Here is a 27214-nt window from a genome sequence, read left to right on the forward strand (position 1 = left end):
GGATCTGGCCAGCAGGTCATTTTGCCAACACCTGGTCTATATTATTTCTTATGTAATTATCAAATTAGAACCCTATTAGTACTATTAACCAATTAAGCAAAGGGTATACATTCTGTGTATTTTATACAGGCTTACGCATACCCCCTCATGCTCATAAACGTTGTATTACACTGCAGTACGTAAAAACCAATACCTTCAACTCCCCCAGAAACCACGACAGGTGCAATCCCTCAGAGGTTACAACTAATGTAACTTCATTGTCAAAGACATGGTAGCATTAATAATTTATAGAACATGTCATTAATTACATGAGAAACAGCATGCTATAGACTGAATATTTACGGCCCCCAAAATTCGTATGTTGAAGCCTATTCCCCAATGTGATGGTGTGTGGAGGTGGGACCTTTCCAAAATGATTAAGTCACAAGGGTGGGGTCTTCATGAATGGGATTAATACCTTTAATGGGGGCTGAAAAAAACCAGTGTTTTCCCCTCCCACCATATGAGAATACATGGCTGTCTATGAAACAATAAGTGGGCCCTCACCGGACACCAAATCTGCCCACGCCTTGATCTTGGACTTCGAGCCTCCAGAACTGTGAGAAATTTCTGTTGTTTATAAGCCAGTCTATAGCAACCTGAACAGACTAAGACACAGCATGAACATATCAAGGAGTTCAAATGTACTTCTTTCAGAATGTAACGCTATAGTTAAGGGACACTTATTGGACTAAATATAAAGCTTTAGTTTTGGACTACAGATGAACTTGTAAATTTCAACTAGAATTAAGAACTGGGAAAAGAGTGTTCGGGAATACAAAGGGAAGAAGAAAGGTGCGTTTGAACAACTTGCCACTTCTCTCCCAAAGTACTTAAATATCCCATCCCTCCCCCAAAGTGTATGGAAGGGTGGGTAAGGGGTGGAGGCAAGACAAAAAATACAGTTAAACTATTTCCAGTATTTGCCACATTTTAGTACCTGAGATAGGCTATTTTGATTGCGCACTAAGACTCTGAGGTGACCCCATACGTGGTAAGCTCCAATTCAAAAGTATGAGGTGGGACACACAAGATTAAACTTGCCCAAGTCCAGTGACATATATGCAGTAATTAATATGCTAAGAGAATATGTCAAAGTCTCTCCCAAGAATAAAAAGCACACTACTTTTGAAAGTAAATAAAGTCAAGATATTCTGCTGCATACTCTGTGACATAAAATGTTTTCAAGCAGCCAATCAGTCATTCGGTTGGAAGTAGCTACAGGGAACCCTTATCTCCAACCTGCTTTATACGGGCTCTCACCCTGAGAGTTATCAATACCACAATGACTGTGTTAGAAGCAAAAGAGTTTACTCTGCATCACTATATATTGTATTTGTCACTTATTCTTACAGCCAAAAGGCAGAGAGAGTTCAGTAAAATATTTCTTACAGGTCTACTGTGCACCAAGCCCTGCTCGCTGAGGTACAAAGATAAATGATGGCACACTTTACCCCTACCCATGGGATGATGACACATTTTATCTTTACCCTTGAGATGCTGACAGAGTGCAGGGGTCACAGAACCAAATGCCTACAGATGCATCTGAAGTAATACAAATGAGCGGAGGAGGCTGGGGGTAAAAAGATAACATAAACTGCATCATAAATAAATGGCAACATTTAGACTCCAAGCAATTAAGTATCAGGAACTGCAATAAATTGGAGAGACCACATACAGCCTCTAAAGGGGACACGCTAATGGCTTTATGGTGGCCCAATGTTACCAGATATTCTCATTTTTTAAGAATTAAAAATCTGGATTTTAAAAATAAATCCTGTGGTTTTTAAATGTTGGCAACCAATTACGAATTTTAAAATGATACGAAGTTATTTCTAGAGGCCAACTCGAGGCCATGGCCACCTCCTTAATCATACCCCTACCAGTCTATAACCTCTAGTCTAGTAGGTTGCAATCAAAACTAAACTAAGAATACAAGCACTGTGTCTCTATGCACAAAGCTCACAGGAAGCTCTCAGGAGTACCTGGATTCAGACTACTTTAGGTGCAATTCTAACAAGTTGCTTTCACCTCCAACCTAATAAAGGGTAAATAAGCCCTCATACTAAGCTCTACTTTCCATCCTTTATAGAAAATCTCCTCACAAGAGCTGTCCATATGGATCTCTAGTTCTTTTTCCATTTTCTCCATGGCTCACTCTAATCAGGCTTTCATCCCTACTGTCCAGAATGACCCAGATGGAGCCAAATCCCCAGTCAGCACTTGCCTCGCCTGGCCCACAGCATCACCACACATGGTTGATCACTGCATCCTACTTGACACATGCTTGTCACCTGGCTTCCAAGACAACACTCATTCTAGTTTTCCTCCAACCCCGTGGATGCTGCTCCTTCTCGGTCTCTTATGCAGGTTCCTCTTTATCTCCCTGTATTTACATGCTGATGCTGTTCTGACAGCTCAGTCCTTAGACCTCTTCTCCACAACCTTGGTAATCTCATTCCATGTAATTCCTCTAAATATCACAGATGTACTGTAGGCTCCTATGTCTAATTCTCCATCTTGCTCCGGGTCTTCAGAATTACACATCTAACTATTCACCACCTTCTCTTGGATACCTATCTGACAAGCACTTTAAACTCTGCATGTCTAAAACCAAATTCCTGTTGTCTGCCCCTCCTCCCTCCTGAATCTGCTTCATCCCTAGTTTCCATCTCTATAAATGCCGACTTCATTCCTTCAGAATCTTTGGCCTTATTGCTTCCTCTGTTTGACACCCTATACTGAGCCATTGGCAAATCCTGTTGGCTCTACCGTCAGCCTATCTAATATACCTAGAATTGAATGAATCCCTTCTCCCTCACAGCTCTACTTCTTGGGCCGAGCCACCTTCCCCTCCCACCCGGACTGTTTCAATAGCCCCCTCACAAGCCTCCCTACTTCCACACTGTCCCCTACTATTCTCAGCAGGTCAGCAGCAATCCTGTGAAAATGTTAAGTCAAATCAGGTCAATCTCTGCTCAAATTGCTCCAATAAGTTCCAGTGGTACCACCGCCACATCTAATAAACACCTCAGCTACAAATGTTCAAAACTAAACTCATCCTCTTCCAGCATTCATTTTGTTCCTCCTATTTTTCCTCTCCCCACCAACCACACCCAAATAAGAAGCTTTATAACTCCTTCCTTTCATTTATTGCTGAAGATTGGCACCAAGCTTTAGAGAATCTACTTTCTTAAGAACTCTGAAATCCATTCCCTCTTCTTCATTTCCAAGAGTTCAAGCTTACTTTGTTTCTTCATCTGGTCTCTACACTTCTGTTCTCCACCCACTGCTAATCCTTTTTTAAAAAGCCAGTTTAAAATCCTTCTCCTAGCTTTCAGGGGGAAGCTCACACCCCTTAGGTTAGCACACAGGTACCCCAGTGCCTTTCTCCAGTCTTTGCACTTGCCACTCACTTGACCCATATAAGCCCTACCTTCTGTTTATATCAACAATGTACGTGGTCTTCCAAAACATTAAGATTCACAAAGACTTGGCACCAAGGATAACATTTCCCGCCCTCATCTTGTGTCTAGGAGACCCCTGACTATTCAAAGCTGTGTTCAGGCATCGCCTCCTATGAGAAGCCTTCTCTATAGTCACAGTCTGATTGATATCCCTCCCTTTTGTGCTCCTACAGCACTGTGCACGCCTTAACTCAAACACTTACACTGCCATCTACGGTTCACTCATCTCTCTTGTCTTAATAAACTACTACCACCTATAGAGAAGGGTCAACAAATAATCTATTTGATTGGTTTCCCTAGTTTCTAGCAGTATCATGTGAATTAAAATGTCAAGTAGTTTCAAAAGTCAAGTTACCTCCACAGCCATGATGATAATAGCAGCTTTCTTTTTGATTGTTGAATTGGCAGGAAGATTTATTAAAGAATGTACGCCCATTCCAAGACTACTAATAGGTGGAAGATCAAGCCAATCAGGATCCCTTATTCCTCCCATGCAATCTTTGGCCATGGGGTAGATAGTACCATTTCCATCTCGAAGAATAATAGGAGACTCCTATAATAGAGGGAAAATAATAAAATCTGGCTCCCAATCAAAAATGGATCTTTGATTTTTACAACAGGTATATTTATTTTCATATTAGATTATGCTAACCAAATAAGAAACCCAGTATTAATTGTACTTGATATTCTAAATTCTTCAGTAGTTTAATAACAAGCAAATTAGAGCCCAACTTTAGGCTTTACAAAAATGCCAATGTTGTCCCATCAGTTTTCACAAGCAAAAGTAAGCCTCAGTACCTGTCCAGCAGTGAAAATGGCTACATTCCTCTCATTCTGGCCAAGGAAAGCAATGCTGCTTGTAGGGAAATTATTTTCCTGTTCTGCTTTTCCTGTCGCAAGATCAAAGATACAATACCGTACCCAATTCCCAGTCTTCAAAACAGCATGCACACCTTCAGAAACACATAAATGTAAAAAAAAAATTTATGCATCTTTAATAACCTCCAGTAAGTACCTGCCAAATTTTAACATCTCTGGTCACATGTGAAATGTAGATTTATCTCATTCCATAACATTATACACAAGGAACAAAACTTCCAAACACCCCAAATCACTTATTTTATGCACTTTTTTTTTTTTAAGTATATTCATTTATTTTGGGGGGGGGGAGGAGGGAGGGAGGGAGGGAGGGAGGGAGGGAGAGAGAGAGAGAATCAATCCCAAGCAGGCTCCACATTGTCAGCATAGAGCACGATGCACGGCTCTATCTCATGAGCTCTGAGATCAGGAACTGCACTGAAATCAAAAGTCAGACGCTTAACCAACTGAGCCACCCAGGCAGCTCCTAGCCTACACCCATTTACTACACAAATATTAATAGGATATAAAGTATGCCAGGTGAAAATGTTACAAAATCTTTACCTTTGGAATCCACATTCACTGCCAATATTTCTGTTTTTTCAGGTATACAAAGCTTTTTAGGAGTCCTTTGGAAACAGTCAGGAACTTTTGGTGTCCCGCCAGTTTTGACAACCTGCATGATACAAAAGGAACTTTGCTCTCAGAAACCATAACACACTCAAGTAGTCAGTGCCAACATTTACCTGCTGAGTGATCCCTCTACACCTACCTGCAGTTCATCAATTCTAAGTAACCTACAATCCTGCAGGAGAGAAGAAGGGTCAGCATCTGATCCAGAGCTGCTCTGACAGTTTGTGTTATTGGATGTTCCTGGAAATTTTACAGCAACATAGGCACCATCCACTTTTAGCACCTGGAAGTACAAGTAAATATGCTAAATATTACCACCAACTTATATGAAATTAATATGCAAATTATGTTCACTGAACTAATTTAATACTGAAGGCATTTAATTTCTTCTATTTCTTTAATGATCACCAAGTTATAAAATTAACCTGAACGGGGGGGGGGGGGGGGGGGGGGGGGTGACCTAAACAGACTCACCAAAGCTTTATTGTTGATGTTTGTATCTGAGACTTATTTTCTAAAGAAAAACTGACCCACATAGCCAGCGCTTACAGTCTTTGGGATGTTTAGCAATCAGCTATAAAAATTAAGTATAACCCATGAAATGCTCCCCCAAAAAAGCTTATTATGCTTTTTACTAGTTTAGAGCCCCGCTGTGTGAAAGAACTTTTGTGACGATGATAATGTCCTGTATCTGCACTGCCCAATATGGTAACCAATATTAGCATAAGTGGCTATGAAGCACCTGAAATGGAGCTGATGTGACTGAGGAGCTAACTTTTTATGCTATTCAATTTTAATAAATTAGCCACATATATAGCTAGTGGCTACCATTTTGAACAGCACGGGTAGGGAGTCAGCAATGTACAGAAAGATGAGCACAGGACTTGAAACCAGAATACTTGAGTCCTACCTATGCTACTAACTGCTTCTGATTTTGAGCCAGTGTGATCTTCTCAGAAGAAACACCTGCCCATAAGCTACAGTTCTATTTTGAGAATCAAATGGAATCATGTATGAGAAAGGCCTTTGTAAACTGCAGGGCGTAGCATATCTACTCTTTCCCTAAAGTACAAATGAAGGACCATCAATTCAGAAACAAATGAGCAATCAGAAAAACCTTTACTTTGCAGATATAGTTCCATTTTGTTTTTCAGTATGTGTGGAGAGAAAGGTGAAACTGCATTTTAGCTGATGGACTCTACCCACTTGGGTTTCTTATAAAGCAAGAAACCCTCTCCAGAAAGAAGGGAAAAGAAACTGGAAGTGACTTGAAGACAGTAAGATTTCTAAATGTCAAGGGAAGTTGTTAAGTGTTATGGAAGAGGATCTCTCTCTCTCCTTCAGAACTCTGATAGTTCCAAAAAATGGACTGCATCAAAAAGTAATATAATCTCTGCAATTTTTCTGCAAACCTAAAATTCTTCCAAAATAACACTTAAAAAAAAAAAAGGCAATATATCACCATAAATACTCAAGAAGAGGCCTCATAATCATCTATTCATCTTTAGGGAACAGAAGCTATCTGCAACAGGCTAAGGGCTCACTAAAGGTGAGGAATGGAGCAGCTCTGAGGAAAGGGCTGATGAACACTCACCAACCATAAATTCTTGGATACCCAATACTGTTCTAGTTCTGGTAGTAACTCACTCTTAGACGTTTTGAACAAACCTTGCCAACAGGAACATTCTTAACATCTTCCACAAAAACGACTTCCCGAAGAGACCATTGCTCTTCGTTCACCTTTTCTTCCTCTTTCGGGGCAGGGGTGGACCGTCGTCGTTCTTAGACAACAACAAAATGGTAAGTACCAAAAAGAAAATGTGAAAGAGACTTTATAGATTTCATCTAAATATATGAAAAAAGATCATTTGTAAAGGGATACATAACTGAGATATCTAAGTAACAATTCTGTGAACTACCACTTTACGAATTGACGTTTTATGACCAATTTCCACTTCAAATGACTTAGTAGCAAAAATCACGTCTGTTCATGCCTAATGATATTAACACTGCTGCAAACACACAAATTAGAAATAAAAAACTTATTTTGAACCCTTAAAATTAGAGTTAGCTGATGAAGGTTAAAAAAAAAAAAAAAAAAAGACCTGTTGGTCCGTTTTTAAAACTATCATGTAATTATTAAGTTTCAACTTCCTCAAGGGCAAAGCAAATACACTATAAAATAAATTTATTTTGAGGACCGTTCAAAAAACTCCTTAAATCCAATGTGCAGTAGTGAGTCTAGGTTTATAAATTCTGCAAATTCTGAGCACAAGTTGGGACCAAGCCATAACCAATTTATAATAAAAACAGTCTCCACAAAGGTGGAAAAATATTCTAATTAGTGGCAGTTATTTCCCACTATCACTGCAATGCATTTTACAAATTATAAACTCAATAAAACTCTAAAAAACAACAGGAATAGGCAACACTGTAAATACTATTTTTTCATTTAAATAAAACTGCTCATACACATAAAATCTAACTATTAGAAACAAAATTTATACAAAAAAATACTGAAAATGGTAGAAGTTGCCTCAAATCATAAACAGACTGCACCCAGCTCTCTGCCTGGGACCTTACTTTGACCAACGTACACTACACATAAAACTTACTATATGGCATTGATGCGCTGCTGGCGATTGAGGACGCGTCACTGCATGTGGAGGCCGGAGATGGCGGGGGACCCATTTCTGTTTTCACTGGTTCCTGCTTACTTTCAGGCCTGAGATTAGAAATAAGATTCTCATTATTAGGAAAATGAAATATTAGAACTTGTCAGGTGGTTTATTTTTTAGAATCAAGTTTATTCTTATAAGGGAATGAAATATTAAAACTTGTACAAAATGGTCTATTTCTATGACTCCAGGTACTGAAAAAGGTACACGGTGCATACTTCAAATTCTTAGTAATATTTTTAAAAGAAAGGAAAGAAAACTACACCATATAAAGCTATCAACAACTTTGAACAATGATTCAGATAAGCTTTATCTATGAATAACAACAAAAACTACACTCAATTATTACAAGCTCTTGAGCAAACAAGTTTCACACTTCAGTAAACCCTGACTTGGACATAGCAATTTAATTGAGAAATGGTAAAGGAAAATAAATAAAATACCAACTAGATCTATCATTAATTTCTTAAGAGTTCAAAGAAGGAACTCAACTCGCATGATTTACAAAAATTTATTCTTGAACCATCTGATGAAGAACCATCACCTGTTATAACCTAACTGAGAAATTACAGAATAAACTATCCTTTGTCACTGAATTCTTTCATTATACCTAGGAAGATAACTACAGTCAGCAACTATACAATATTCTACAGATGGTTAAAAAAAAATACACACACACACACACATATATATATATCTTAGTCCATATATATATATATATATATGTCTATATATATATATATATATATATATATATATATATATATATGTCCTTAAAAGGCAGAAGTCAATTTTTAGTCAGAAAAGTCACCTATTACTAAGAAATCTGTTATAAATATTGTTATCAAGGCCATCATCTTAACCCCCTCGTCTATTATCCCCACCAGGAATTTCACCTGAGTTTAGAAACAGTCCACAGTAAACCAGTATCATTTTCACCAGCATCTTGGCGAAGTGCTTAGTACAAGTACACGTGAACACTCATGGCTGCTCTGCAAATCTTGTGATGGTGGAAACAGGCTGATACTGACTCATCACTAGCATGCCATTAAAGTGAACGCATCTCAACACTTAGCAAAGAAGAGTCTTTCACATGAAAATGACTATGTTCTTAACACTAAATTTCAATAAGCTCTTTTACTAAGTTTATTCATATAGATGGCAAATTTCAAGGAAGATACTGAAAAACTTTATAAATTACACGATTCCAGTAGCATATTCTATGTGTTAAATATAAACTCATTTATATTTGTGCACATCAAAAACATTTCAATCACTCTTTACAAAATTTCATAAAAAATGAAAATGTGTTTTGTCACTTTTATTTTTAGGATAAAAATCAATGTAATTACAGAGGAAGTCTATAAATCTATTATGTATAACAAGACAGGGACAGTGAGAGAGAGATCACGACAACAAAGCAAAAAAGCCTTAATTTGGCATAAATTACAGTAGCGTTGCTTTATTAAAGAGTATTTGTTTAACTTATTTAGTAGTCATCCATTTTTTTAATTTTAATTAACTTATTTTAAATTCAAGTTAGTTAACACACAGTATAGTCTTGGTTTCAGGAACAGAACCCAGTGATTCATTCATTAGTGTAACACCCAGTGCTCATCCCAACAGGTACCCTCCTTAATGCCCATCACTCGTTTAGCCCATTCCCCCACCCACCTCCCCTCCAGCAACCCTGTTTGTTCTCTGTCTTTACAAGTCTCTTATGGTTTGCCTCCCTATGTTTTTATCTTATTTTTCCTTCCCTTTCCCTATGTTCACCTGTTGGGTTTCTTAAATTCCACTTATGAGTGAAATCATACGATATTTGTCTTTCTCTGACAGTAATCCCTGTGTTTTCTTAATTACAACTTGCATTTTTAACATTAAGAGAAATAGCAAAAAAGGTAGTAAATTTACAATCATTACACTCATTTGAGCAAACAAATTTCAGCATTGTAAAAACCTAAATGTATAGTACAATTCCCATTTCTTTTTAATGCCTGTTAAATTGAAAAAAAAAAAAAAAAAAAAAAAAAGACACCAAAATATTAAAATGTTGTTTCTGGAATGTGATGCTATTACTCATCTATGTTTCTATAATGGTTACATATTTTTATAAGATTAAGAAAAAAAAGTTACTTATAAACTTTATTAAAGGTTTGAAGTTCATGTACCAAACAACCAAATTACACCACACACAAATACTTATAGATGCTTCTAAAAGTACAGGTGTTAAGTAACTATATACTTGACTCCCAAACAATAAGCCAGCCTCTGTATGCGGGCTCCACACAATTCAGTGGTAACTCTGTTCACATACCCCTCCACCCCGCAAGTCTGCAAATCCTTTACAGAACTTCCCTCTCCAGAATGTTAACTTATAAAATCCTTTCAAGGATCAGGATGCAGTTAAGACATTAGGTAGAAATTAAGATAATTACACAGGGAGAGAGGAGGGCAAAGATGGCCTGATAGAGATAAGGCTAAACATATTCTTCTTCCACACAGTAATGGCAAAGGACACACTCTAATGACAAAACAAAGATATCAAAAGAGAACGCTATATATGGTCATTCTAGCTGCTGAACATCAAGAACAACTATAATATACAAATATTAACCAAGTGGCAAACAGTAAATTTTACCAATTCCTTGCAAAACTTCTGGGCATCTTCACAAGACCTCACCACGGTAGCAATTTTCTAGGTCACTGCACACCTCTAAGTCTGCCTTGACTACCCCTCTCGTATACATAGCAAACTAGAAACTGGTGTAAAATCACGATTCATTACAGTACAGTACTTACTTAGCTTCAGTAGTTTTGCTAGCTTTGTCCATGCTTTTCAAGCTCTCTGGAGATCTTAGTTGAAATCTACAGCTATCATTCATATTCCAAACCGACTCCATTAAGACACCAACTTTAGGAATCCCAGCACTAATTGAAAATGCAACTGCTCCAGCATGATAAAGAGGATTATTCCTTAAGCACACCTAGCAAACAAAAGAAAAATCATCAAGATGACATTTTCAAAACTAGAAGAGTTGTTCCAAATGCATAAAAATACAACACATGAAAGTATTATTTCCTAGGTTTTTCCAAAAACAATCTTACACAATCAAATAAGGCTCTTAAAGCATTGTCTTAAAAGCATTATCTCTATCAAGAATTTGTTCCCAAAATTAAGGAGCAGTAATTATTTTAGCACATTTGTTAAAAAAAAAAAAACTTTAAAATTTCATGCAAAAAGGGCTGCCTAGGTGGCTCAGTCAGTTAAGTGACTGACTCCTGACTTCAACTCAGATCATGATCTCACAGCTCGTGAGATCGATGTGAGTTCTGCGCTAACAGTGCAGAGCCTGCAGAATCGAATCCCTGCTTGGGATTCTCTCTCTCCCTCTCTCTCTCTCTCTCTCTGCCCCTCCCTGGCTCACATGCACATGCTCTCTCTCAAAATAAACATTAAAAAAAAAAAAAATTCATACAACCTAACAAATTTCATGCAACAAATATCCTGACCATTCTGCTATAAAGAAACAGAATAGAAATAGCAAAGAACTTTTTTTAAAGATTGTCATTAAAAAAATAACAAAATAATTACACATTCTGTCAGTTTCTTAACATCTGAAATGACTTTCCTAATTCACGATGCTATGTATTATACAGGCTCTATAAACTTCATCTCTATGGGGGTTTCTTTCCCCCAGAAGACTTGTTTTCTACAAACCAAAAGCTTCACTGGATAACAGAAGTTTTCTCTTACATTAAAAAAGAGTGTGTTGAGTCAATGTTAGAAGTTAATTGAGTGCAGGAGTAAATAACCTGCAACTTCTCACTGCCGAGGAGCTCCCTCAGGTCATATACTCTGAAAGCAATAACCTGCAAGGTGGCACCGTCAAACACACCAAGAATAGCTCCAAATGAGAGAGAAAGATTATTTCTGGACATCTCTTTTGAGTTCTCCAACAGCTCAATCTCATGGACATTCTGTTCAGTCACCCAGTAATGAAGTATTATGTTGTCCTTGACAGTGGCACATATGAAGATCATGTGGTGGTTTATAATTAACTGTAAGTGACACAGAAGACGCTGATACATTTGAGTAGTATCACAACTGGAAATCCTGGAGCAGAGTTGCAGTTCCATCAGATAGTTATGTGTCACTAAATATAGATCTGTGGCTTAGAATGTACAGTTCATGAAGAGCTGACTTCTGGAAAAAGGTATGTCCTGCTGAGCTGTGACTTAAAGGGAAGTTTCACCCACAAATTTTCAGAGAAGACTGGTGAAAGCTTACAGTCTGAAAGAGGATCAATAAGAAAGAAGGCTGTATTTTAAAGAGAAATGTGGTAAGATTAGAAGATAGGAGGTTATTTATTAGTGCCTTCTTATAAAAAATAAGTCACCTTAAAGACAAGGTGGTGTGTATTTGGGGTCCAGCATATAACGAGACGTGTCAATGGATAACTGCTAAATACATCATTCTCAACATTATGATCTCAGAGTGTAGGTGTAGCTGATAATTCTAAGTAATCAACAGTTAACACACGAAGGCTTTCCTTATTCTGTGGCTATGACTATCTTAAATCTCTAGTTTTCCACAGCTTTAAAATAAAATCTTAGTTCTATACCAAAATATTTTAATATACCTATCTCTTAGCAATTTAGTTCCAAGCTATTTCGTTTAAAAATTTTCTTCAGTGCACCTTTTAAGTGTTTTTTTCTGCTCTCTCTCTCTGTAGCAACATCATCCTCCATGCTAATAAGGCAAATGCGAGGATATCTTGCTATTGAGTGACTCCAGTGAACAAGGAACTTTAAGAACAACAGAAATCAGTAATTGGACTAACCAGGAAAAGGGGAGCTCTTTGAAGCTCCTGTCCAAAACAACTGAAATAAATAATGAAGGCTGAAGAAGAAAATTCGAAATAATGGGTAATCACTAAACACTTCCCAATTGGGAGGCCAAGCAAGAAATAAGTCAGAATAAGACAACCATGACTAGGACCAAACAACGACGACGACAAGAACAACAACAACAACAACAACAACAACAACAACAACAACAAAACAACAACAACAACAACAACAAAGAGGCACAAACACAAAACGGGTATGTATAAGCTGGGTTTTGTTGAAAAGTAACAACTGAAGTAGTAACTCTTTAAGCACTTTATAATCCCTTGCACTTAGACAAATGGTAGTTTTTATTACACGATGTGTCATCTTGCACTCTGAATTTTTCTTTTCCTTATCACTACAAGGTGGGATAACTTATATCTTGTATTTCCTAGATCTTACAAAATAGTCATTGTAGTGCTTGCTAGAATATACACCAATTTTTATCCTCAAGATAAACTATCCTCAAGATAATGAATGAAAAGAACAACAGTTCTCAAACTGTTCTGGTATCAGAGCCCTTTTTCCCTGTTAAATATTACTGAGGACCCAAAAATATTTTGTTTATTTGGGTCCTATCTAGCTGGTATTTAATGTATTAGTAATTAAAATTGAGAAATTTTTAAATACTTCACAGTAATAAATGTGTTAATATAAACAATTTTATAAAAAACTGGTTTTCAAAAAAAATAGCAAGAAAAATGGCACTGTTTACATTTTTGCAAATCTCTTAATGTTTGATTTAACGGAAGACAGTTCGATTCCCACGTCTGCTTCCACATTCAATCTGTTGTGATAGTTACTTAGACTAAAGTGTATGCAGACAATTCAGCTTCACAGATATGTAAATGGAAAGAAAAGAAAGGGCTCTGCAGACTCCCTGAAAGAATGGAGGAGCCAGAAGTCCTTGAACCAACCACAATTTGATCCACTGAGGTATTAGAAAAATCACCTTCTATAACATAGAAGCCTAAAATCGTCTCAGAGTGGAATCCATCTCTGGTGGAAACAGATCTGAGGAAGCCTCCTGCCCTATGCTGACAACATCCCCAAGAGCAGGATCTTTCAAAACTGCCTGGCTGTTTATCACCTGGGATGCTTGTTAACATAATCAACCCGAGGCCTTACCACCAGACAAATTGAAGGAACATCCCAGGAACTCCACACTCTTGCATTCAAGTACCAAATGATTCTTAAAATTAGGCAAATCTGGAAACCCTGCCCCATAAGGAAACCTACCGTGACACTGGGGCAGAATCTCCATGTCACTCAACTATTGAATAAAAAAGCATATACATGCTATTGGAACCTGGTCCTTCAAATAACATTCATTTATAAAACTGCTTAGAAGGGAATTAATTAAAGAGGAAGAAAGTGATTTTGAAGAGTAACAACGTCCCCTAATCACTTACCTGGGTACCCACAGTGATGTTCGGCATTGAAGAAATACCAGCACTAGATTTGGGCTTTTTATTTTTGGCTCTAGCCTTCTCTAACATTTTTTTCCTTTGACTAAAAGGGACTACACCCCTGAAAAGAAAAAGTATAAATTGGTCAAGCAAGCAGCAAAGAAGCCTATTAATCTGAAATTACATATAATATTTTTGCTTGTTGTATTTACAACTTATTCTTAATCATAACTTGCGCATAGCTTTAATACATAACTGGTCCTGTTTTTATTAAACCTTTAGGGATTAAATTTTTATAGAAAATCGATCACCTGAAATTTTCTTCCAAATAATTTTATTTCATTAGTAGATTCCCCTACATATTATTTCTGCCAATGTAGATTTACTAAACTCCTTAAAACACAACAGAAAAAATACATTTTAAAGTCAATAGTAAAGGGATAAAGGAAGACACAAAATATACATCCAATGAAATACTGTAATTATATTTTATATTTAATTATATTTTAAGTAATACTGTTAAATGAAAAAGCATAAAAAATACCCGATAGCCTAGGTTCCCAATTATGTAAAAGCAAAGTACCTATTTATGTATAGGAAAGAAAGATTTAAAATACTTCCAAATGCTAACAGTAGTTACCTTCAGGTTGCAGGATGATAGGTAATTTTTGTTTCCACTTTATACTTTTGTAAAATTCCATAATTACAGTCACTAAAGTATGTGTTACTTTTATAAGTTTTTTTAATGTTACTTTGTTCCAAAGTGAAATTTCCCTCTCTACAAAGCATTATCTTTTGACCAACCTTCTCATGTTGGTATTCCACTTCTCAAAGCACCTATCTATGCACATAAAAGCATTCACTGATAAGGAATTCCCCCTCCCTGTGTTACTCACCACCAATATAAATTGTTCTCTAGCTGGGCACAGGTGTAAAGGGCACAGCAATGTAAAGAAACAATCCGTTCACCTTGAAGTTCTGAGTAAGTCTGTGCAGTGTGCTCTAATTTAGAAGCCACAGAACTTAAAGTTTCATCTACCCATGTAGCAACCTAAAGAGTAAAATATTAGAGGCTTAAATAAATAAGAAAGGACTGTGGTCAAAACTAGGAAACAACATACATACTCTACGGACTGCAATTCTAAAATGTTTTGAGCTAAATGCCAGAAAAATAAGTAATTCAGAAAAGGCTCTTAATTAAGAATCTAAAATACTTTCCTTACACAAATAAATTGAAGTAGCAGCTATTGAAATGATCGTCTAAAGCCATCTCAAAGAAATTAATCAAAAGTAAACATTTGCTACAACAACTTTAAAAAGTATTTAGTGACTCTAGGGGCATCTGGGTGGCTCAATAAATTAAGCGTCCAACTCTTGATTTGGGCTCAGGTCATGATCTCAGTTTCATGAGTTTCATGATCTCACAGTTTCATGCACTGACAGCACAGGGCCTGCTTGAGTTCTCCCTCTCTCTCTGCCCCTCCCCCATGCTCGCTCTCTCTCAAAATAAATACATAAACTAAAAAAAAAAAAAAAAAATTTAGTGACTCTAAAGCCAAAGAGAATCCAAGGCAAAATACCCACATACTTCCCCAATCCATCTCGGACAGCTTTTGTTAGCACTTATCTCAAATATTTTGTCCTTCCCTTAAGGGAAAAAGCCACCTCTAAAGTTGGATTATAATATAGGGATAAACCAGCAACAAAAAGATTATATACTGGATTACTCTCTTTAGGCTTGAGATGCTTTGAAGTTGTGGATTTAGAAAGACAGAAAATTAGAAGATGGAAAAGGGGCAGAGGGAGAGGAAGAAAACCAAGAACTGAAGCATGAAATGTTTCTCAACGAATGCAAAGTATTTCCTACCTTGTTATTTTCTGTAGCTACAGTTGCTCTTATGCTATTTGCAGACAGCAGGACTATCTTTTCATTGGTTAGCCCCAGAAATGTTGCTCGTGGATGATGCAGTGAAGGATTCTTAGAAAGCACAAGAAAAATGATCACTATTTTGTATGTTGATATATAGAACCATTCGATGAAAGCTTAATATAAAATACCTGTGCATTTCTGTAAGGCTCAGATTCACTCCACTTCCACTGATAAAGTTCTCCTTTACTGCTGACAGCCAGAAGCTCAGAATATAGAGCCCCAATACAGATGAACTTTGTTCCATCCTATAAAGTAAAAAATAATACAGTAGTGTAAGTACAACTGGCCAAACCTAATCACTTTAATCACTTCATTAAATCGGGATTAATTCAGTAAACATATAAACCACAGCTGTGCAAAGTCTTCAGCACAGCCTGTAAGGCCCTTCGTAATGCAGCCCTGGCTTCCTCTGTGAAATCACTGTCCTTCAGTCACACAGGCCTTCTTCCAGCTCCTAGACCATGTCCGCAGGATCCTGTCATGTCCTTGGTATTCTCTTGCCTTGTTTCTCAGTGACTCAATCCCTATCCTTAATCAATTCTGCTCAAATGAAGCCTCTGACCACACTACCTACAAAACCACCACTCTCATATTCCACCTCCTTACTCTGCTTTCTTTGTAGATGATAGCATTTCACAACTATACTACATTATGATAGTAATAGTATATTCACAATACTGTATTACTCATTTACGGTCTATTCACTTGGATATAAGCTTTGTCTTGTTCACCACTGTATCCCCATTTTTTAGAACAGTGCACATGGTAGGTGATATAAATGTGCCAAATAAATGAAGAAAACAATAAGCTGAAGCTGGAAAAATCAAGTGTCAAGACAGAAGACTCCTTCTCTCTAGACTTTTCCAAGCTGCTGAAACAAACGTCTACGTTGTTTTTTTTAAGGTGAGAGTTCATTTAGTTTTAAGGTGATGCACATGCCAGGTGTTAAATGCAATTAAATTCTAAAAATCTTTGACAATAAATGTAAATGAACAGTATCAATAATTTTTTTATGTTTATTTATTTTGAGAGCGAGAGAGCAAGAGCAGGGGAGGGGCAGAGAGAGAAAAAGAGAGAGTGAGCGAGTGAGTGAATGAGAGAATCTCAAGCAGGCTCCACACTCTTAGAGCAGAGACTGACACAGGCTCAAACCCGTGAACCATGAGATCATGACCTGAGCTGAACCCAAGAGTCAGACCATCAACAGACTAAGCCACTCAGGTGCCCCAGTATCAGTATTATTTTTAACATAATGTTAATATGATCAGAGTCATGAAGCTACCCAGAAATCACATGGCAAAACTTGCCATTAAGAGATTTTTGGTTGTACTTTTGCTACTGGTCTAAGCACTGCTTCTCTTTGGAATTCTGGCTCTGGAGTATGCTAAACTAATGGTGTCATTTTGCTTTTCTGTCAAATTCCAATCTTATTTGGTCAGATGGGTTACACTGGTCAGCTAAAGCCTGTAAAGTCTGCCACGATTTATAATGTAACAACAGGTTATGCTGCAGAGGTGTACCGAAAGAACCCAAATTTTAATCTTCTATTTTACCAATACCAATCACCCCTATTGTCAAGTCACTTCCACAGAGGGATAGGAGAAACCAAATTCGAAACTCTGCAAGTTACCAATTCCTCTCTTATCCTTCGCCAAGCGTATCTGAAAACCTGTGTCTACTCTCTCCAAGGTGGCTGCATCAAATCCTAACATCTCTACCTCACATTTCCTTCTCCTCCCTTCAGTTAAAGGATGATGGAATCAAGCCAGGTGAGCCCCAAACCTGGATCCAACACCTATCAAGTATGTGACTCTGGGTAAGTTTTATAACTTCTCTGAACCCCCTTTCTTTACCTCTAACGTGGGTTTAATAATATATATGGGGGGAGAATAAAAGCCAAAAGACAGTAACATATATAAAGTAGACAGCACACAGCCCAGCACAAATTAGTGCTCAAATTCAACTATGATTACTCTGCCCCCAACTTCACCTTCTACTTACCCAGAAAAGCACAAGCTTGCTGAATATTCCTACTTCTAGATTTAACAAAAAAAAACACCATTCTCCTCTCCCCCCCACCTTCATCTCAGAGAAAGAACTGTCCTTCTCTCTTATTTAAGGGTAACCCCCACACACAGGATGTAACACTCTCTCATAACCCCAACAATCAACCAAACTAATCCTTCCTTCAATCCTACTCATGGTAAAGTGAATTGCTTGGCATGTTTCACCTTACCAGCTTTCACTCAGAGGTACAACTACACCTCGAACAGTCATATCAATGCCCCATGCATTTAATTAGCCCATCTTCTCTTTAAACTCTTCAAACCATTTGACCCTGTTCATCTGTTCTGGAATTTCTCCTGTCCCTATTCATAGGTCACTATTCCCTATTGGTCTTCCTTCTTTTTTCATGGCTATTTTCTTCATCTCCCTCATACCACCATCCACTCCCTGCCCCAGATTCCATCCACCCTGTTCCTTTATTCAAATATGCTCCACCCTCAGCCTGACAGCAGCCATTGGGGCATCATGCTTATTAAACATGTACATCTCCTACCTCCAAACTAACCTGTTGCAAGAGTTGTCTACTGGATGTCGTAAAGCACCCTAACATCTACAAAATAAATTCATCATCTCCTCCAAAGCTGCATATCCTTTGCAGTTGCTCTCTCCATGAATGACATCCACCACCCACCCTGTAACAGGAGAGACATGAAAACCTGGGCCCTCCCATCACCTCCTCTTCTTCTCTCTTAACAATGTAGTGACTAGTCAACCAGTACTGCCTTTGCCTCAAATTCCTTAGATTCTTCCCTTCCTCTATCTCCACTGCCATTACTTTAGTTGAGATGCTCATAATTCCCTTCCATGACAATTCTATCAGTCTCTGAACAGACTCCAGATTTTTCCTATTCCTATCTTTCTCCTACAATGCCCAGAGCCTTCACCTCATAAAAAAACAAACAGAACCCCATGGACCCCATCATGTCACTTCTCTAAGAACTCTGTTCCTAGTGACTGCAGACCGTCTTAACCCCGTGGCAAGTTGCCGGGGGGCACTCACAGTCTTGCTCCACCTTGCTCTTCTCTACTCCCTACCCACACTGGCTTTCTCATTGTTCCATAACCACACCGTGCCCTTTCCTGACTCTAGGCCCATGCTTGATATGCTTGGAATGCCTCTGCATCTTAGTCACTGCCTCCTTAACCTTAAAAATGCTGCTCAGATATCATCTCCTGTGTGAAGTCTCTACCAAATGTCTCAGGTGGCATTAGTCATTCTCCACTGTGAAACTCTAAGCACTGTATTCACACCTTCAAGTCTACCACTGATCACACACTGTGAACACATTATACTGTATGTGAATGTATGTCTTCCCCACTGAGAGGGGCCATATCATACTCACTTCTACATTCCCAAAGGCCAGCTTGGCACATGGTACACAGTAAGAACACTCTTATAACTGAATGAATAGATGAATTTTAACTTCTCCAAGTAAAATGCCTTGCCAGAGCAATACAATCCTGAACAAATCATCCCTATAGCAAGAACATGGCGCACAAAGCCTCTCAGAAGTGACTTTACCTATATCCTCCAAGACAGACCAACGTTCCCCAGGGTAAGTCCTGAATGAACTAACTGAATGCCAAAGGCACTGAAAATCCATTACGGACAAATGTGGAAAATGTGTGTGTCCAACCAAAGGAAGATGATGGAATAATCACCTATCGCTTCTTGCCCGATTTAGATTTGTTATGTGAAGAAATACGAAACAATCAAACACAACAGAAAAGAACAGTATTTTAGCTCACTCATTTTATAACGTCATAGAAAACATTGTTTTTATTGTATTTATGAAATAACAATGGCTGCCTCTGAGCAAGTTAGGGCCTACTTCAACCCAACTGGAAAAAGTAGATGTGCATGTTTCCTGAAAGATCAGTACTCTGTAGCCCTATTTTTTTTTTTTTTAACAAAAATCAAGTCACTAAAAGTTGAAGCTGCTCAATAAGTTTGCAACTGTCTGAATAACAAGAAATAACTGAACTGAGGCCATCAATCAAACTAGAAATGTCTCCCCAAAAGGAGATGGAAATCTGCCAAAAATGATAGAAATTATGTAGGGGCCAAAACTGAAAAGAAAAAAACAAAAAAAAGGCATGTAGTCCAGCAGCAGTGTAAATTCCTGCTGACCACATCTATATTTAGTGACTTCTATTTTGAAAACGTTGGCCTTTCTATTCCTATATTTCTCCCATAAAACTTGGTTTTCATCTTTTTAAAAAAATGTTCCATCAGCCAACACTACCTCTCCCAGGATGTACCAGCACCAACAGCAACATTATCACATATTATGCCTGAAGTGGATGGAACATAACCAAGGGTTACAACGTGCAATTTGATCAACTTTAGTTATTCACACTTCATTTCTCTTTGCCTATCCACTTTCCCTAGTCTCCTTATGCCTGCCTTCGTTTCCTTTCTATGACAACTTCTCCTTTTAAATTATGTTTGGGACACATTTAGCTAATTCTTAACAGGTACTTACTACCTGCAACATCCAAGTGTCAATAACACAACAACAAAGACCTCTCCCCACTGAACTTGCCCTTCTAGAACCCTGAAGGTGAAGCAATATGATCAACAAGTTTGGTCAACTGGTTCCAACAGTGAGGCTGCTCAAATAGCTTAAGTAAGGAACCAAATGTCATGGCCTATTTGCTCTCAACACCATTCAAACAAACGGAGAATCACATGCAACTCTGCAGTTCAAAAGACCAATGTGAATATATTTTCTTTATTTCTTAGGCCATATGAAAACAGGTCCACGACAGTAAGGGAAGGGACTGCAAATTAACATCACTGACTTGCTCCGTCAGTTTGTTTCTTCACCACCCACGACACAACTCTCACCACACTCTTCTCCAACAAGTTGCTTAAAAATAAAGGATATGTGCGTGCTTTAAACTGAAAGCATTATGGGGCACAAAGCAAAGTTTTTATGTTCAGTTTCAGCAGATTTACTCAGCATGGATTTCTGTGTAATTACTCCTCCTTCTCCCTCCCACGTCTGTTATTCCCTCTTATCCGTGCATTCTCTTGGTAACAGTGTTTCGTGACTATAGCTGCATCTTTTTTCCCTTATAAGTCACCTTAGATTCTTGTTGGAAGTAAGCTGGCATATATATATATATATAGCTGCATTTTACATGTAGACATTCAGCACATAGAACTAAATTTCTAGTCTGAGAAAAGTAAATTTCAGAACTGAGAAGTGAAATGAAGCTATGTGAGATAATCAGCTAATGGGAAGATTGCATCCTCTTACCAAAGTAACTGAATTATCACAGCTACTTCCAGAAATATAAAGTACAAAAAGCAAACAGGAGGAAGGACAGGAATGAGGGACAGTGGTATGCTGGGGAGGGAGGGAGGAATGATGGATGAAGAGGCAGGGCAGCATAATAAAAAAGTTGACATTCTGGGGTAAAACTATACAGAAACCAGTATAGATTTGGCTGGTTCAACTGTGAACATGAGGAACTTGGACTTAGAGGCCCTCCCTCCATCTCTCCCTTAGGTAGATACAGACAACCCATTAATTTTTTATTATGCTACATTATTATAGCAATAAAATGTTTTCATTTCTTGCATTTTTAGCCAAGGCAGACAATGGACATGGTCGTATCTCTTTCAGCTTGTGCTCAACTCTGTACCAGCAGAGAATCCAGCGCTCAAAATCCTTACTGCCACATGGACCCACTTGGAATACCCAAACGCTGCCGCTGGGGTCTCACCCGTCCATGACTTACAGAAACTGTTCTCTTTGTAGAACAAAGACCCTTTGTTCTCCTTGTTCTTTACACTTTATATATAATGGGTCATCTAATTCTCGTGACAATCTCACAAGGCAAAACCCATTATTATCCTCATCTTATACATGAGAAACAAAGGCCCAGAGAGGTTAAAGGTCTTAACCAAGGCCACACAGCTAGTAAGTGGCAGGGCCAGGATATGAACTCCAGCAATCTGACTCCAGAGTCCACACTCAGCAATCACTCTGGCCTCCTAGGATTCCCCAAAGCCGCCTGTACCGAATTCTATAATGGTACTTACTCCAAAGCATTAATATCATTGTTCTGCCTTCTACAAAACTATTACCCTAACACCTAAGCAAAAGGCCTAACACAAAGATTGCAGTGGGGCACTTGGGTGGCTCAGATAAACATCCGACTCTTGGTTTCAGCTCAGGTCACGATTTCACGGTTTGAGGAGTTCAAGCCCCGCGTTGGGCTCTGTGCTGGCAGCACAGAGTCTGCTTGGGATTCTCTCTCTTGCCCTCTCTGTCCCTCCGCCACTCACCCTCCTTCTCAAAATAGATAAATAAGCTTCAAAAAAAAAAAAGGAAGTATGCATTTAATCAAGGCTACTAAATTAATAACGACTGACCTTCACCTGTCTTCATGAAGACATCCTTATAATAATTTCTAATTTTTATATTTTTAAGGTATTGAAAAATTAATAAAGGAAAAATTTTTATGCCTATGTAACAATTTTTAAAACTTTTTCTTTTTACCTTTCAACCCCCTGCCTCTAGTACTCACCAATCTGTTCTCTGTATGTATGAGCTTGGTGTTTTGTTTTGTTTTTGTGATTCCACATTCTTATATATGAGTGGTCATATAGCATTTGTCTTTCTCTGACTTATTTCACCCGCCATAATGCCACTGAGGTACAATCCATGTTGTCACAAATGGCAAGATTTCCCTTTTTTTATAGTGGAACAAAATTCAATTGTATATATGAGTATATGTATGTATTATATCTTCTTTATCATCCACTGATGAATACTTAAGGTTATTTCCATATCTTGGCTATTGTACATGCTTCAGTGAACACGAGAGTGCATGTATCTTTTTGGGTTAGTGTTTTCATTTTCTTTGGATAAACCCCCAGAAGCAGAATTGCTGGATCATATGTTAATTGTTTTTAATTTTTTGAGGAACTTCCATACTATTTTTCAAAGTGGCTGTACCAATTTACATTCCCACCAACAGTGCACAAGAGTTCCCAAGTATGCTCTTATACTAGCTTTGACATTTAACTCAAGGAATAACTCATAGAAATATTTAAAGTTTAAGGTTACCTGAAATATTTTCAGTTCAATATTAACTATAAAAGGCTTAAAGAGAACACTCATTCTACTATGAAAGAAACTTTATTAGCCTACAAAATGGTGAAACTTGGAAGAAATTGCTGTTTCTCTAAATAGGGAATAGGGAAAAGTCAGTACTAATCCAGAAGATAATTAACCAATGGAATTTCTCATGTACCCCAACACAATGAAGAGTGAAGATACTATGGTTACTACGCAAACTTCCAATTTAAAAATACTGGATTAAGTCATTTCTGAAGTTAAGCTGGCAGGCATTCTTTAACCCTCCTCACCCAAAAAAGAAAGAGACATTACTTCTAAGTAGTGAATGCTGACAACACCCTTTATCTCCCTGCACCCTCCACCTGACACTTGATCACACATCAAGCTCCCCTCCACCAAAACCCTTGTACTTCCCAGGGATCACTACCGCCAATTTGGGGGGGGGGGGGGGGGGGGGGGCAATATGGTCAACTACTGGTATTTGTTGATAACTATGATAATGCTTAAGAGTTTGATTAGGCTTAAGCTATTTTTTCCCTAAACTGCATTTTTTTATATCTAAATTTCAATCATAAGCTAATAAAAAGTAGATCTTTTCCAGTGCAAATATTTTAAATTAGGGGTTTAATAGGAAAAAAAGGTACAGGAAGGATATATTTTGCTTCACACACTCCTATTCCTCCTTGATGTCTAAACATCAAGGAAATAACACATTAAGTGTTATTAAGTCTGCACAGTCTCAAGATATCACGATGTACTTATTAACTGTTTCTGAAAACAAGCTGTACTAAAAACATGCCTATTAGTAAAGAGCAACAAAGACTGTCTAAGCCTAACAGAGCATACGCTGGCCAGGGAAAAAGCTTGCTAGATTTGTACTGTTTAAAACACTTATTCATCAAAAATAGTACATGATAAAGAAGCCCAGACTAATATATATGCGATGGTACTATTAAAACAAGATTCACGAATCCTCTATTACTTCCTGCCAACATGGAAGTAGACACAGGCTAATATGATCCAGGCAAGAGAAATAGGAAACACAGAACAATGTACGGAAGAGAGGGGGAAAAAAAGCCCTAGGTTTAAATCACCTTCTACCACATGGAGTAAAAGCAGAACTTAGGACATGTCTAGTTTTATGGAAAGAAGTAAGAGAATGCCAATACAGGGAAAGTTTGTCAGCTGCCAAAGAAAACAGAATAACCTTTGCTTACAAAGAGACTGATTAAAATTCATGTTCCTTCTTGTATTCAAGCTTTCCACATGAGCTGAATACAGAAGAAAATAAATGAACTACATCAAGATTCGCAATAACTATGAAAAATAAATTTAAAAGTTAAACAGTATTTTCCTTTAATATCCCAAATGCAAATTCAACTTCAAAAAAAGAAAAAAAAAAATCTCTATCAGAATCTCCTTATCTGTTAGAGATTAACCTCAAAATTTTTATGTTCTTTTCCTCCTACTTAAAAAAATTTCCTGCCCACTGGCTCTGGAATTAAGAAGAAAAAGGCACATCAAAAGAGAGATGAAAAACATGGCTTCCTGTAGGAGCCATTACCAAGCACTCAGGACAAGGAAACCTACACAGCATCAACAGGATCAGACACTATGTTTCCTCTGCAGCAGTGATGAATTTTTAAAGATTCACATCAACTTAACAAATCCTGGATGCCTTCTAGAAGCCAGTCACTGTACTTTTCAGGATGCAGAGCCGATCTCCCAGTCCATTCCTGTTCAGCCTACTTTGTCTCCCACAGCATTTAGAGCAAAGGGTCTGTCAGAATTCAGTGCCATGAAACAGGGCAACTAATTAGTCAAAAGAAACACAGATCCCTATCTTGCCCTGACTTGTGGGCTTCTATCAATGACCACAAATTTGCTCTGCAGTAGCAGGGGTCGACTTGACATTATAAAACAAATTTCTACCAAGGGTTATCAGTTACTGGCAAAATTATCACCAAAAAAGAAGTTCTGAAACAGAACGCTGATGTGTTATCTGGAACTACCATTCCGATTTCTCCAATTTACTTCATCAAGTAGAAAAACAACAACAAATAATAGCACCACTGAATCTACATCTAAGATGACTCCTGTAGTGCCAAATAAAGATGTTCTATGTATACTTTAAAACAAAACAAAAATATCACTTATGTCTCTGTGTGTGTGTGTGTGTGTGTGTGTGTGTGTGTGTGTGTGGGTGCGTGCGTGCGTGTGTGCGTGTGTGTGTGTGTGTGTGTTTTAAATAATGGTAGTACAAGGGCTCCTCCTCGGTTCAGCTGGTTAAGCGTCTGACTTCGGCTTAGGTCATGATCTCTCGATTGGTGAGTTTGAGCCCCTCATCAGGCTCTCTGCTGTCAGCACAGAGCTCACCTCAGATCCTCTGAACCCCTCACCCTCTGCCCTTCCCCAACTCATGCTCACTCGCGCGTGCTCTCTCAAAAATAAACAAGTATTTAAAATAAAATAATGGTAGTACAGGGGCGCCTGGGTGGCTTGGTCAGTTGCGCATCTGACTTCGGCTCAAGTCATGATCTCACGGCTCCTGAGTTTGAGCCTGGCATTGGGCTCTGTGCTGACAGCTCAGAGCCTGGAGCCTGCTTCAGATTCCGTGTCTCCCTCTCTCTGCCCTTCCCCTGCTCACACTGTCTCTCTCTCTCAAAATTAAACATTAAAAAAATTTTTTTTTGTTTTTTTAAATAATGGTAGTACAAAACTCTGAAATAAAATAGAAACCTTGGTGGGGGAGGGAGGCAGTTGGGTTTGCCAGGAATCCATTTAAATGGAAAGGGTGGGAATCTTTCCAAATACCTTATCAGGCCACCACTGCAAATCTTCTCCTAGAGATACTGGACTTTGAACGGGTGTATTCTTCTTATCCAAGTTTGGCTCTCCTTCCTTGCTGGTAGAGCCCCTTTCATTATCAAATGAGGCTCCATCAAGCCACCTTCGTTCACGTAAACGTAAAACAGATTCACGTTCACGCAACAGCTCAGAGTCTCTCTCTAAGGGAAGAAGGAGAACTGGTATGCAATTGGGTCACACCAGTGGGATAAAAGTAAGCCACTCTCTAGTAAAGACCCTTCAGGATGCAACTAACAGCAGTTTATCTACTCACAAAAATTTAATGTAAATGTATATCTAGTAAGCCTGACATGCAACATTCAAAACATTAACTCTTTCAAGTGAATCTATGAAAATTATAAACTAGCATTTTTGAGAACTATGTAGAGGCAGACTTTTTTGAATTCCAACTACTAATTTTAGAACAGAATTACTTTATTTTAAAATGGATTTTTAATGGAATTGAAAATTTTTGGCTTTCATTAAAAATGGTTACCATAACTTTATCTACTAGATAATGTGCATAAATAAGAATTTCAATATATCAGATACATATGTAAATCAAGAGTATTTAGTAGAATGCCTTACAAAAACAAAACCTTATACAAACAAGGAAAAAACCTGAAAAGGATAAAATATAAATCCATTAACATTAACTATAAAAATGTTAATAATTTAAGCCCTTGCTCAGAGTAATCTTATAGACTGGATGTTCATGGTCAGTTTCATTTAAAAATTTTTGAGAAACAGACAAGCTTCTTTTTTTAACTAATCTTTATAGAAAGATAAAAAGATTTCCTTACAAAAATGCTTCCCCTGCAATTGGCCTTCAAACTCTCTACAGACAGTTTGTTGGGGGGGGGGGGGGGGGTGTTTTTGTTTGCTCATTATTTTTTTAAGTAAGTAATCAAAATATACTTCCCAAGACTTGGATAAGAAGGATTAGAAACAACATTAACTTGAACCATATGAAACTGCCATCCATGCAGGTCAAAATGGAAGCAGCAGCAATTTCACATGGTTCAAGTGAAAAGCAATGCCTACATAGAATGACCAAAAAAAGGGGAGAAATTTAGAAGGAGTTATTTGTGCTTGATATTAAATATCTGAAAATGAAATGTTTGATAAAGGCAGTAAAGTATGGATTTATTTAAATTTTTTAAAGCTATTACGTAACAGGTTCAGTATATTGTAAGATCATCATAGGTTTATTATTTTTAAACTCTGCTTTTAAGTACTCGATATTTGTAGCAAGGTCTTAATAAAACATAGCAATTTTTCCAGTTTACTAATGATC

At 37.8% G+C, this 27214-nt stretch overlaps 1 protein-coding gene and 1 long non-coding RNA gene across 7 annotated transcripts in view; one reads left to right on the forward strand and one right to left on the reverse strand.

The window, feature by feature from the left end:
- The window catches only part of UBR5 (ubiquitin protein ligase E3 component n-recognin 5), a 137248-nt gene that overhangs the window by 53378 nt on the left and 56656 nt on the right, over positions 1-27214 (reverse strand). For 4 of the 6 annotated variants that reach the window (XM_042923393.1, XM_042923397.1, XM_042923392.1 and 1 more), the window contains exons 9-20: positions 25885-26096; positions 16036-16152; positions 15845-15955; positions 14874-15028; positions 13981-14098; positions 10478-10662; positions 7613-7722; positions 6666-6778; positions 5137-5280; positions 4929-5040; positions 4305-4459; positions 3862-4059 (exon numbers count right to left, since the gene is read on the reverse strand). In XM_042923393.1, coding sequence (XP_042779327.1) covers positions 3862-4059; positions 4305-4459; positions 4929-5040; positions 5137-5280; positions 6666-6778; positions 7613-7722; positions 10478-10662; positions 13981-14098; positions 14874-15028; positions 15845-15955; positions 16036-16152; positions 25885-26096 — 1730 coding nt within the window. The remainder of the gene's footprint in view (positions 1-3861; positions 4060-4304; positions 4460-4928; positions 5041-5136; positions 5281-6665; positions 6779-7612; positions 7723-10477; positions 10663-13980; positions 14099-14873; positions 15029-15844; positions 15956-16035; positions 16153-25884; positions 26097-27214) is intronic. The other 2 variants (XM_042923396.1, XM_042923395.1) reach the window with 1 other exon arrangement.
- LOC122210632 lies at positions 12744-22174 on the forward strand. Its single transcript, XR_006198141.1, has 4 exons — positions 12744-12782; positions 16660-16810; positions 17652-17723; positions 21573-22174. It is a non-coding gene; the product is annotated as an uncharacterized LOC122210632 (long non-coding RNA).

The sequence above is a fragment of the Panthera leo genome, chromosome F2 (assembly GCF_018350215.1).
Source record: "Panthera leo isolate Ple1 chromosome F2, P.leo_Ple1_pat1.1, whole genome shotgun sequence".
NCBI classification, from domain to species: Eukaryota; Metazoa; Chordata; class Mammalia; order Carnivora; family Felidae; genus Panthera; species Panthera leo.